The sequence below is a fragment of the Callorhinchus milii genome, unplaced genomic scaffold (assembly GCF_018977255.1).
Source record: "Callorhinchus milii isolate IMCB2004 unplaced genomic scaffold, IMCB_Cmil_1.0 Scaffold1, whole genome shotgun sequence".
Lineage (NCBI taxonomy): Eukaryota > Metazoa > Chordata > Chondrichthyes > Chimaeriformes > Callorhinchidae > Callorhinchus > Callorhinchus milii.
This window is the reverse complement of record NW_024704742.1, coordinates 126,814,429-126,828,626: the sequence shown is the minus strand read 5'-3', so window position 1 is coordinate 126,828,626 and position 14,198 is coordinate 126,814,429. Positions and strand designations below refer to the sequence as shown.

The 14,198-nt window shown below is 40.8% G+C and overlaps 1 protein-coding gene across 1 annotated transcript in view; it reads left to right on the top strand.

Moving 5' to 3' along the window:
- LOC103177885 (protein unc-13 homolog B) overlaps window positions 1–14,198 on the top strand; it is a 304,211-nt gene that overhangs the window by 238,267 nt on the left and 51,746 nt on the right. The window contains exons 21-26 of the mRNA XM_042335427.1: window positions 1,607–1,757; window positions 2,846–2,914; window positions 5,861–5,950; window positions 7,950–8,084; window positions 8,693–8,826; window positions 10,279–10,364. Coding sequence (XP_042191361.1) covers window positions 1,607–1,757; window positions 2,846–2,914; window positions 5,861–5,950; window positions 7,950–8,084; window positions 8,693–8,826; window positions 10,279–10,364 — 665 coding nt within the window. The remainder of the gene's footprint in view (window positions 1–1,606; window positions 1,758–2,845; window positions 2,915–5,860; window positions 5,951–7,949; window positions 8,085–8,692; window positions 8,827–10,278; window positions 10,365–14,198) is intronic.

The window sequence follows — 14,198 nt, the reverse complement described above, 5'->3', positions numbered from 1 at the left end:
CTGGTGATTCAGTACATATAGTACATTATATGTTTAGGCTGTGTTTTGACAGATAGAGTAGCTTCTAGAGAACTGAGATTGATTACACATGTTAGAGATGAGCAGGGCAGCAAATATCACAAATTCAATGCTATCAACTTTTTTTTCAATGTACCTGAGCAATTTTCGTTTGGGAGATGACTGCTATCAAGGGTGCCGATTGTTAATTGGCAAAAGAACATGCAATATGTTAAAAGTAGTTGCCTCAAATGGAGGCAGCTAAATTAAAAGCTTTTTTGGGTCAACCGAGTGTCTGACACATGTGGAAACCCATCACCATGCTTAAGAGTATCCAAACCTAACTGAGAATTCCACACATCCCACCTCTGTATGGAAATTCCAGAGATAGATTGTTGGAATAGAATGCTCACCTTTACCCTGGAAGAGCGCAACCTGCTTACCTAATTCCGAAAAGTATTAGGCAAGGATTGGCAAGAGCCAAGGCTTGAGGACTTGAATATGTGCATTGGGGTACTGCTGGATTCTAACCAGCTTAACCTGCATAGCTTGCCATTGATATGGTTGTTGAGCAAACTTTCCTGCTGCTTGTGAACTTGATCCGGAGATATGGAGTCCACTTCAACATGTACATGAATGACACCCAATTCTATCACTCTACCTTTAATTCCGGGAACAATGCTGTTCTGACTGACTGTCAGATATCAAATCCTGGATGTCTTCCAAGTTGCACCAGCAAAATGTCAACAAGACCAAGGCTTTCCTGCTTGATTCCCATCATTGCCTTCTCACAGTAGGTGCCACCTCATCATCCTGCACAGATGCTCACTCCACCTCTCATGGCTGTGCAGAACCTCAGTGTCCTGTTCCCAAATTTTAGCAAGTGTGAGTCCTCATCTGGACTCTCAGTTGCTAGCCTTTCCACACCAGGCCTGCCTCCATCACTGTCTCTCCCCTCAGCTGCTGATAACCTCATTCACACTTTCATAATGTCCATGATTGATTATTCCATTTATTAATGCAAGGATTACTATTCCAATGCCTTGCTCACTGGACTCCCCAGCTCCTCCCTACACAAGTTGCAAACCATCTAGAAGTCTGCAATCTGTGACCTCTTCCACACCAGGCTTGGCTAGTCCATTTCCCCATCCTCACTCAACTTCCAGCGGATCAAAGATCCTTGTCCTCTCTTTCAAATTCCTCCACAGCTTTGACCTTACCTCTGTAACCTGCCTTAACAGCTCGCTCCACTCGGCAAACATCAACCTGCTTCATTCGCCCACCCGTTCTGCCTCATCATCGGCTAGTGAGCATTCTGCCCCACAGTATCTCTACCTGGACCCCTTCCTCTCCATCTTCACAACTTGCCATAACACTATCTATCCAGCTTGGGCTCCCAGTCAGCTGTGTGAAACACTCAGAGACAAAGTTGTAAAATGAAATGTGCTATAGAAATGTGAATTGTTGCTCTATTAAGATTAAATTCAGCACAAAGGTTCACGCTTTATTAAATGTGATTAAAAAGATCGATACATTCAAATTCTTGTCTATTTCTGTTGCACATGTGCATGTTTACTAGATAACTAACTGTGTGCTTTTGCTGTTGCAGGCATTTTGCTTGTTTGTCTTCTAAATACATGTGCCCTGGAGTGCCAGCAGTAATGAGTACCTTGTTAGCTAATATAAATGCATACTATGCACACACCACTGCCTCTACCAACGTATCTGCCTCTGATCGCTTCGCTGCTTCAAACTTTGGGGTATGTTCATGCCTACAATTTTCTTAAATGTTTGTCTTTTTTTGTCATCAATTTATACCCTTTCTCCTCTCCTGAATGAAATTCTCTTTGTTCACACAGAACAATAGACATTTTAACAAAAAAGGAAGCCATAGAAGGCTTCCATTTTCCTACTGGTGCTCATTAGGACACCAGTGCCAAGATGGTGTGTTATAATGGGGTTCCCCTGTTCTCTCTTTCCCAAACTTGTTCATACTGTTAATTTGTTAATTGTGACCACTTTCTCATTTGCTGTGGATGCATTGCACTGATTTGAACTGTTTTAAATTGTCATACGACTCCCACAGCTACCAAATGCTGAAGACTTTAATAAAGACACTATTTAGTATCAGAATAAGATATAAGGTAATGAAAGTTTCCAAAACGTTTCTCACAGCTTCTATTAAAATCTGAAGAATCATTATGACAAGGAAGATGGAAGTATCCATATCTCCCATCATTTCGTCCAGAAAATATACAGTCAATTCACTGTACAGTAGATTCTGTGAAGCACTTTGAGATGTCTCGGAAGACGTGATAAGGCGCTATATCAAATGCAAGGATTATTAATATTATCATTAAATCGGATAGTGAAGATGTTGAGGTTGAGAAAAATGCTCAAATGGAAAAATAGCACGATTGCTGGAGAAAAGCTTCTGGTGATGTTGTAATGTCTCATGCAACTCCCAACTCATGTACATCACATTGTCTGCAAGAACTCTACTCCTACCCGAGATTGTGGCATTTATGCTAAGTTTTTCGTGTCAATGCACTTCTTTCAACACCATTAACTTGGAATTGTGTTTCTTTCCTTCAACTACTGTGAGCCATGAAAATAATTATTATTCTCAACCGAGGAGAAAAAATATGAGTAAGATAAGGAAGGCAATAGAGAGTCATTAGATCCCAGATATATCATGCAGAAATTGCTATGTCAGCCAGAAGAGTATTTTTCATACTGTGCTTTGTAGGTGATGGCTAATGGAAAGCATTTTCAGTTTTCTATACTTGCACAGGTGTGGTTCTGATATATTTCTGATATTCCTATATGTATTCTTTTGACAAAACAGAAAGAAAGATTTGTGAAGCTACTTGACCAGCTGCATAACTCGCTTCGAATTGATCTGTCCATGTATAGGGTGAGTATTATTTTCATCCTGTCTACATGTTTGCAACAAAACCGTGCAAATTTCTAGTAATTTTCTCAGTAATGTGCTGCCTGCCAAACCTTACAATGTTAGGTTATGTAGAAGGTGAAGATATTGGATGTGACACGGTACTGGATAATATTGCATATCTTCAGTCTCTGCATTGTCATTAATCACTGGACTACTGAGTTGATCATTCCTCCTATAATTGTGAAATTAAAAATCCCAAACCTTTACAGTAGTCACTGTGTGCTCACATATATAAACCACTGGAATTTTATTCGTAAGCTTTTGACAACACACACAAAGGCAAATAATTAGATTTAAAATGTAACTTCTGGTGCACGTAAACTCCCAGGATCTTTAAGATAATAGTTGGCTGACTGTTACCTAAACTGCACTTCTCAACTACTGTGGAGAATGTAAATGGGCATTGGTTAGAATATATTAGAATATACAGCACAGAAACAGGCCATTCGGCCCAACTGTCTTCACACACAACAGACAAAAAAAGACAACAGGCAGAGGGCGAAACCTTGGGCAAGTTTCCTTACTCCACACGCCTAATAATAATCCCTCCAAAAAACAAAACAATAATAAATTGGTCATTTTCAATCTATGACTGTTTGTGGGACATTGCTGTGCGCAATTGGCTGCCGCGTTTGCCCACAAATATATAGTCAATTCACTTTACAGTGTGTTCTGTGAAGCGCTTTGGGACGTCCTCCCGACGTGAAAAGCGCTATATCAAATGCAAGGATTATTATTATATTATTATTATTATTATAACTGGTCTATGCCGGTGTTTATGTTCCACATGACCCTCCTCCTGCCCTTCCTCAACTAAGCCTTCAAGCATAACCTTCTATTCCTTTCTCCCTCATGTACCTATCCAGCTTTCCCTTAAATACATCTATGCTATTTGCCTCAACAACTCCTTGTGGTAGCACGTTCCACATTCCCACTATGTGTGTGAAGACATTTCTTTTAATTTCCCTATTTGATCTATTTGTGACTATTTTAGATTGATGGCCCCTGGTTTTGGTCTCCCCCACCAGTGGAAACATCTTTCTTATGTCTACCCTATCAAAATCTTTCATAATTTTAAAGACTTCTATCAGGTCACCCCTTATCCTCCTCAAGAGAGGTTGTCAGGAGAAAAAATAGGACTTAGTAACATTTTACAAAGTTCACGATGTTCAATTATGAAATCAATTGGATTTGTTAATGAGGACAGTGGCTCTCTGTCATTCTTTCTCTGGGATTCTTGACCCTGTCATTTCAACACTGTCTCTCATATCGCTTGTTCTTTCCCATCAGAACAACAACTTGGATTTATATTTGTGTCCTTAATGCAGAGTAATGTGTCGGATCACTTTATACAATTGGTGCCAGACACCAATCAGGGAGACTGAGCAATAGGTTGAGAGTTCATTCATACTTATCTTCCTCTTCCCTCTCACTGAACCACTTTCTCTCTATCTCTTCATTAGTGCTCATACTAAATCTTATTCACTCTCACTCTATCCTATAACTCACTTACCTTTTTGTCTCTTTCCTCAGTTAATCATTCACATTCTTTCTCACTGTCTTGCGTCTCTCTCTCTCTCTCTCTCTCTTTCCACTCACATACCCACAAACTAACTCCCTCTCACTCTTTAACCTCTATCCCTTTTGTCATTCTCTCACTCTCTGTTTTACCTCTCCATTACCTCTGTTACATTCAGACTCGCTCACACTCTTACCCATCGCTCACTTTGTTCTCCCTGTTGCAGACGTGCAGAGCGAAGCAGTTCTCTCTGTTTGTCTCTTGTATCCATGGGATACAATTCCCATAAAAAGTGGACCTTTGCTTCTACAGGGAATTGAGAAAATCTGAGTGGTTGTGAGAGGCAGTGCACAGGAAGTAGATGTTCTAAAGTAACAAGGGAACATGTAGTAAAAATGGTTGTGCTGCACTGAACAATTTACAGGTTCCTGGAACATGCTTTTGACTATAGGACTCTCTGACTTTCCTGATCCTGGGAATGAAGTCTTTATGTCTTTACACAGAGAACAACTAATCATGAGATATTTATCCTTGTTGCAGTTGTCTCCAAGTTAAGATACTATCTAACACCTTCATTAAATTAGTTGTTCAAAAAAAACCAAGGCCCATAGCTTTAAATGTTCATTCTGTTTTTGTATGAGCATTTTCTTATATCTAGCGAGTTAATGTGTTAGAAAGAAGTCCCTTGTTGGATCACTTTGTTGCTTTCTTCATTTTACATTTTGGAATGATAAATGTGGGTCAATGTGTGATTCTCATTGATGTATTATTAGATGAAAACAGTGCAGTTACAGGTAGATGTTTATGGTTTCAGTGGTAAAGGGCATTTAAGAGTAATTTCCATAATGAATTTGGAATTATTTTCTTGAATTGACTCTTAATTGCAGTTATTTTTAGCTGATGAATATTAAAATCAGTATGTCATTGTGTAAGATTTCCAGGCAAGAAGCGAGCAAAATAATTTTAGGCATGAATATAGATAATATTTTTAATCCAGTAATATTTTGGAGACATGAATATTTTTAAATTGCTCCTCAGGTAAATGGAGTAATTCATGTAAGGAATTAAGTGAAAGCTAATTGGATGAGGGAGTTTAAATTTATTTTAAACTGTTTCATGCCTTTTGAGTTTGTTTTCCTTCCCCAAATCAAAGTTTAATTCACCTTAACACAATCTGATTTTAATGAGTTCTTTTCGCAGTTGTTTTTGTCAACCAGGAACCTGACAAACAGGTTTCGGAGCCTATAGTTTCAGCTGCTTAGAATTTGTAGTTCAAGCCAATATCATTGATAGAAAATTGAATAACTTGTCAATTCTGTCGAACCTTCTTTGTAATTCCCAGAGTATTCATTTTCAGAAATTGAAGATCTGTTTCTTTTTGTCAACAGAACAATTTCCCTGCCAGCAGCCCGGAGCGATTACAAGATCTGAAATCCACAGTGGATCTCCTGACCAGTATAACCTTCTTTAGGATGAAGGTAACCCTCTACTGCTGTTATTCATGTTTATATTTTAACAAAATTTTTATTCTGTGGCTGAAAGCATGACCGCCGATAGTGGAGCGGAAGGGAAGAGGGACGGTGCAGGATGCCAGAGCCAGCTGAGTGAAGATGGCGGATATTGGAGTGGGGAGTAAGCAGGTCGGAGAGGTTTGGAGATGCCAGGGTATGAAGTGATTTGTACATGTGATTATCTTGAAATCGATCCGTTCTATAATAGGGAGCCAGTGGAGCCTGGCAAAGACTGGGGTGATGGGAGTACAGTTTGGTGCAGATGAGGATAAGGCCTCTCACATCTAAATTAATGGTTCAAAGAGGGTTGATTAGTTGGAAATAAATGATAAACTTTTATTTAATATCAAATGTTATATCTGGAGAAAACAGCACTGAATGAAAAAAGCCATTTTGAAGCTTGAAGCTTCTTCCACAGACGCAAAAAAGACTTTTCAATCTGTATTCCACTCCACCAAAAAACAACTATTATCTCCTTGAGGGAAAGGTCCAATTTTTTATTTTATAACTCCTTGCTTGTCGGCCTCCCCAACTCCTCCCTCCATAGGCTGCAGATCATCCAGAACTCTGCAGCCCATGTCCTCTCACGCACGAGGCTCTGTGACCCTATAACCCCCATTCTTGCCTGATTCCACTGGCTTCCCATCACACAGAGGGTACAGTTCGAGAACCTGGTCTTCACCTTCAAAGCCCTCCATGGTCTTGCTCCCCCCTACCTCTGTGACTGCCTAATTCCCTACAATCCTGCTCGCTCCCTCCACTCAGTGGGCTCCGGCCTGCTTCACATCCCCCACCTCGCCCGCCCCACCATTGGCGGACGGGCCTGCTGCCATGCAGCCCACCCTCTGGAACTCCATCTCACAGTTCCTCCGCCTTGCCTCCTCCTTTGCCTTCTTCAAGACACATCTTAAGACCCTCCTCTTCGACTGTGCTTTTGATCACCCTGCTTCCCCCGCCAGCCCTTCAATTGCAACCCCCAGGTCGGGTCCGAATCTCTAACCTGTCCAGCGCCTCCCGACATGAAAAGCACTATACAAATGTAATTTTGTTGTTGTTGTTTATTGTGGAGCTATTTGATGCTTAATCTTCTGTTTTATCTGGAATTTGCACCATATATCCACTACTTTACAATAGCAGAAATGATTCCGCTCTCTCATCTTTTTAGGTGTGTTAATTTTAAACCCACGTCCTTCACTTCTGCTCTCACCGTGTTAGTCAAACAGCCTGTTCTTCTCCTTGACTTATTTTTCTAATCATTTTAAAGCTGGGGATCATTGCCTCCATTCTCCTCTCGTTTGCTAATGAAACAATTGACACCAGTGGAAACCACAGGACTTTCATTCTCAGATGTTGATTCGACGTGAATGCGTTGGAATAACAGACACTCAGCTTGTACTCAGATCTGAACACCAGAATGAGCTCCTAAACTTGGCCAGCATTGCAATGTAGTCAGTGCTGATAGAGCGCTGTTGGAGTTGCTGCTTTTTGGAAGAGATGTTAAACAAAGGTTCCACCACCTGCTTAGATCCCGTTAATCTACAAATACACAGTTGCCTTACTGACCATCAATTACCTTTAACATACTTTGAGGTGTTTTGACAAAGCCCTATATGAAATGCAATGATTATTATTTTATAGAAACAATTTTTAAAAAAATAATTTGACTGATGTAATGGAATGCGGCTATGTGAATATCCCAGCTGCAGTTTTAGCTTGATTTGTATGTCGTACCTTCAGGCACATGGTTTACAGGTCTAACATTGCTATTGCTGTTTGGGTACTCAATTGACGAGAAGGTGAGTTTTATTTAAAAAAGCATGTCACGTTGATCATGTTGAATACCAGTATCTTGTATTTGCTTTTATTTCTATGCTTTCTCAAATCTTGTGCAAATATTAATTTTCAATATGGAACAAAGTCAAATAATCTCTGTACACATCATCATGTGTGTTTCACATTTGTTCAGGTGCAAGAGCTGCAGAGCCCACCTCGAGCCAGTCAAGTGGTAAAGGACTGTGTGAAAGCTTGCCTCAATTCCACCTATGAATATATCTTCAACAACTGCCATGAACTGTACAGTCGAGAATATCAGACTGATCCAGTGAGTGACTGTTAGATTATTTCAAAAACTATGCAAAAACAATACTTTTTTGTGTTAAGGTTCAAGGACAGGTGAATTGTCCAATATTCAAAGAAGACTCGTAGAAATTCCTGTATTCTCTTTGCATTTGATCTTGCCAAATAATAAAATTCTACTTTTGCTGAAATTGTACAAGAAATTGTAAAATCCTCCTGACATGAAAGGCACTTTACAAAAGTGTAATTTTGTTGTTATAAATAATTTAAATTTGCACACATTAAGAATTAAGTTCACATTTTTGCGTTGACTGTATTTGATTGTATTTTCAGCTGAACAAAATTTAATATGTATTATTTAGGTTCAGTACCATTCTCTTACCCTAACTATGAATGGTAAGCAAAGAATTATCATTAGCAAGGAGTTCCTAGGAGCAGTCTGTACGTTTTATGGTGCACCAGCACTTCACTATCATTAATAATAATATTATTACTTTTATTCCTTGAGTATTTGAATATATTCCCCACTGAAAACTTTCTAGGAAAATGTTTATTTCAGTTCTCTATCTTATGTTGCTAATCTTTTTTTATTGCCATATTTTTTGATCCTTGTGTCTTTCTTTTCTTTCACAGAACAAGAAGCAAGATCTGCCTCCAGAGGAGCAAGGCCCCAGCATCAAGAATTTGGATTTCTGGCCTAAACTTATCACACTTATTGTCTCCATTATTGAAGAGGATAAGAATTCTTATACTCCAGTCCTTAACCAGTGAGTAGAAACTCACTTTCATTATTTCTGTACGGTTGGGTTGCAAAAGCACACAGGTTAATTGTGGGCATCAAGGTGCCAGATAGCATGAGAACTACTTTTTCAACTTCAATTCCAGTGAAACATTTGCTGCTATAATAGAAACGTGTCTTATTTTAATGATTTGTCCACACAATTAAATCCCAGCTATAAGTCTATTGCAGTGCCCTTTCACATTTTAGAGATCTGTCAAAAGCACATAAAAATGTCTGAGAAGATGTTTGCTTGGATTAAATGTGATTCCTTCAGGCTTACCTGTTGGGTCAGTTGGTAAATACATTATCCATTATAGAACTTAGTGTACAGAGCAATAAAGTCCCAGGTTCAATCCCAAATTTGCTGAGTTAGCTGATCTTAGCTGGTTCAGAGGTGTGGGCTAAACAATAAATCTCATTGTGTTCTGGGAGGACAGGTCTCAGGAAGGGACATTCAGGGCAGGGTTCCAGGTCCTCCTCATTATAATAATAATAATAATCCTTACATTTGATATGGCGCTTTTCACGTCTTCTAGACGTCTCAAAGCGTTTCACAGAATATGCTGTAAAGTGAATTGACTGTATATTTGTGGGTGAAATGCAGCAGCTAATTGCGCACAGAAGTGTTCCACAAACGGTCGTGGATTGAAAATGACCAATTTATTATTGTTTTGTTTTGGAGGGATTATTATTAGGTGTGTGGAGTAAGGAAACTTGGCCAAGTTTTTGCCCTGTCTGGAATTGAACCCAGGTGTCTCACTTGCAAGGCGAGTGCTCTAACCACTGAGCTACAAGAGTCCACAGTAGCCTTTGCTGGAAGTTTCATTTTCAGAGATCAGTAGAAGACAGGATTTGGCTCAGTTGAAAATAATAATCCTTGCATTTGTAAACACTCCTTTAATGCTGAACTGTTTAAAAGCATTACATGTATTTACTGTCAAGTGTTTTTTTGTAGGCAAACACAGCAATTATATTGCCACAGCAAGGTACCACAAACAGACATGAAGTCAATGAACAATTTAGCTGGATTATTGTTGGCCAAGACTTAGTCTCTATTCTATTCTCAGTATTGAATAGTATCAGTAACATTCACCTGAACAGACAGACAGGACCTTTGCTGAATGTTTCATCCAGAAGATGGCACCCCCGACAATGCTTTCCCCTAGTGCTTTACTGGAGTGTAAGGCTGGTCTCTTAAGCTCAAGTCCTAATGTGGGCCTGAATCCACAACCTTTTCATCCAAGATGAGATAGCGACAAGGCTGAATCTAGACTGTATCTGTCAGGCTGTTAAAGATTTGACAGTAGAGTTATTGTGTGTGCAGTATAATGCAGGAGCCAGGTGTTTGTTGAACTGCTTATATAGCTGTTTATATAGCTGCTGGCTTGCTTTTGTCCCTTGTTTTATTTCTCTTATGTTGCGATGTACTTCCTTTCAGGTTTCCTCAGGAGTTAAATGTAGGAAAGATAAGTGCCGAAGTAATGTGGAACCTCTTTGCACAGGACATGAAATATGCGATGGAAGGTAGGTGTAAAACTGGAACTTTTTACCCATTTGAATATGGAATAAATGTTGCTTTTTTGCATTGTAAAAGTAGGAACTGGTGAGTGATTTTGTCAGTGCAGTACCTGCTCATTGAGTTCCCCAGGCTAAAGTGTACAATGACAATGATACTTTGAAAGATTGATGAAATATGACGAACTGTTGTATTGTGGTTGGGGGCTAATTTGTATTATGTTGTGTTAATTATGCCTTCTAGTTTATGAGATTCGTGGCCTGCAAATTGTGAATCCAAGGCCCGCAAGTAAAACCCTTGGTTGTTTCTCTCCCGTCATTTTATGGACTTTAGTTGGAGATTTGTGAGCCCGAAGTTTTGCATACCAGAGCTTGCAATTCATGATGGATTGCAAGTTCTGGTTTGCAAATATGGCAAATTAATTGAGTTTTATCTGCCTCCCCTTCCCTCCACCCCACACATATCTGCTAAAACTGAGTTTTGATTTTATTAAATGAAGAACTAGTAATTGGTGACATCCGCAGACATGGGGTACACTTCCACATGTATGCGAACGACACCCAACTCTATTTTTCCCCCAGTCCCTTGATGTTCTGTTAGCCTGCCTGTCAGACCTCAGGAGCTGGATAAGTGCAAACTTCCTTCAGCTAAATATTGACAAGACGGAAGCCATACTCTTTGGCTCTCGTCAACGTCTAAAATCGCATGGTTCTCATCTCCTCCACCTACCCGACCTCCCCCTAAAACTCTCCGAACCCGTACGCAATCTAGGTGTCAGGTTCAACCCCCAATTATCCTTCTTCCCGCACATCCGGTCCCTCACCAGCACCGCATCCTTCCACCTCCGACGCTTTGCCCATCTCCGCCAATAACTCACTCCAAAAGCCGCCAAAATTCTGGTCAATGCCTTTGTCAATTCTCGGCTGGACTATTAAAATGCCCTCCTCACCGGTCTCCCCTCAACTACCATTCATAAAATCCAGGTCATCCAGAACTCTTCCACCGTATTCTTACCCGCACCAAATTCCACTTCCCGATCACCCCAGTCCTTGCCGGAATGCACTGGCTGTTTGTCCCAGAGAGGATCGATTTCAAGATTCTCACTCTTGTCTTCAAATCCCTCCACTCCTCTGCACCCCCTACCTCTCTGAACTCCTCTCCTCACAACAGTGCCCGTTGCCTTCGCTCCACCAGGTCTGGCCTCCTCCTTGTCCCCCGAATCCTCCACTCCACCATTGGCGGCCGTGCCTTCAGCCACTACGCCCCGAGGCTCTGGAACTCCCTTCCTCACTCCCTTCACCTCACCCCCTCTCTTCCGATTTTCAGGTCTCGGCTGAAGATCTTTCTTTTCGACCGCGCCTTTGGTCACCTTCTTCCCCCTCCCCCTGGCTTGGCTCCGTTATTGTGAAGCGCTCTGAGACGCCGTCTGGCATGAAGTGCACTATATAAATGCGAGTTGTTGTTGGTGGTGGTGATTGCTGTTGCATAGAAGAGAAGAATTAATAGTTATCAAATTTCTCTGGACCATAAAGCAAAAAGGTATATTTCTAGGTTATTTCCCATTTAGTCTTTCTCTATCTTTCTCTCTGCCCACCCACACTCTAGACTAACAGATCGCTGTCTGCATGATAGCTCCTTAAAATCATTTGTAAATTTCTTCGGTCCGCACAGAAAATGTACTTAAATAACACAGGAAAATATCTCTTCCTGGTTCCTCTCCTTGAGATAATTGAAACAAAAGCTGATTTGCAGGAACGCCGATCGATAATGTCATTCAAGCCCTGGATTTTCTTTTGTATTTTGAGAACCCAGTGCTCCAGCTTGTAACGTCTCGGTTGCGATTTAAATGGAATTACAGAGACTATATAATACCAAAAATAGGCCATTCAGCAAACATAGGCTAAATCTGTGTCTATATTCCACAGGAATCTTCTCCCTTATGTATGCATTGAGTTTCCTCTTAAATAGATTAATGCATTCTCCTTCAACCACAGTTTCTCTCAGTGAGTTCTATATTCTCACCATTCTTTGTGTAAAGAAGTTCCTCCTAAACTCTTTTAGGTCTTCTACTGGCTATCTTATATTTAATCCCCCTTGTTATGGACACACCAACAAGTGGAAACAGCATATTTATGTCCACTTTATTAAACTTTTCATAATTTTCAAAGCCCCTTAAAATGCCTTGTCTCCGGAAAAAGAATTTCAGTTTAGAAATCTTTTGGTTCGTTGAGTTCAATCATGATTCTGACAGTTGTAAAGAATTTTAATTGTATTTGATAGGCGATTATTCTGCAAATGTCAAAAGATGTTATCCTGTACGAAAGCCACCTGTTTTCATTGCAGTCTGTCATATTTGAATTAAGTTCCATTTAATATTAACACTTTAACGATTTTTTAAAATTATCACTTTGCAATTGAGCATGGTTTGATTTGGGGGATAAAAAATTGCATTATATTGGGTTATATTGCTTCACTGAATATTAATAATTCTTGCTTTTATAAAGCGTCTTATCACGTCACTGAGAAATCTCAACTCACTTCACAGGATGTACTGTAAAGTGGATTGACTGTGTATTTGTAACAAATATTGAAACCTGCAAGAATAAAACTGACAATTTGTTTTGTTTGGACAGCATTTCTGGACATGATATTGCTTAAGAATACAGGAGCGCACAAGTTTGTAAAAGATCATTACCATTTGCTGTTTCTTTCTCTCCACAAAGTCTCCACCTCAGTATAGATCTATCTTATTCCCTTTTGTAATTGGTAGTACAATCTGTCTCAACTATCTCTTGGGAACTGACGTATCCACTGGATGAAGTAGTTAAATCTAAATTGTTGATTCATCTGGCTTCTTCTGGGATTGAGGCCATTACTCCATTGATGAGACAAACCGTCTCCAATTTGTCTCCACCAACAGTTTCTCTTCCAGCCCCGCACAGTCTTGTGCAGGTTTCCTCAGAGCTCTGTCCTCGGTCCCCTCCTCTTCAACCTCTACATGCTCCCCCTTGGTGACATAATCTGCAGACATGGGGTCAATTTCCACATGTATGCGGATGACACCCAATTCTATCTCTCTGCCTCCATCCTCAACTCCAGGCATTCCACACCTCAGGCACCTTTTTTTAAAAAAAATATATATTTATAAATGTATTTAGTACAATAGAAATCCAAAACAAACACAACATCTTCTGTTACAATTTTTCCCTTCCTCCCGATACAACATTCAGTTGTTTACAGTATACTCCTTCACCGCACATAGGTTGAGCACACGTTTTTTGGGACGCTCCCTTCAAAACAGTCAGGAGTCACCCCTGTGTACACCACATTCATGTGCGTGCCTGCACACACCCTGATAAGGTGCACTTGCCACTTGCGGAAGGTGCCCCGATGTGCACCATAACCGCACATGTTTCGGGACGCTCTTTGGTTACATCTCAAGCGTCCTTCTGTTTCCTTACTTCAGTCAGTTTTGGGTGTGCTCGTGGGCTACCTGGTGGGTGCGCTCTGAGTGGTTTGTGACGGAGCAGCTCCGGCCGGGGTCAGGCCCCATCTGCATATCCGTGCCACGACCCGCTCTGCCTTCCCCCACCTCTGCAACATTGCCCGACTCCACCACTGCCTCACCCCTCAGGCCGCCAAAACCCTTGTGCAAGCATTCGTCATCTCTAGGCTCGAATACGGAAACTCTCTCTTTGTTGGCCTTCTCGACTCTTCCCTCCACAAGCTGCAGATCATCCAGAACTCTGCAGCTCATGTCCTCTCCCGCACCAGGCTCCGTGATCCCATCATCCCCACCTTCGCCCGGCTCCACTGCTCCCCATCCCTCAGAGGATAGAACT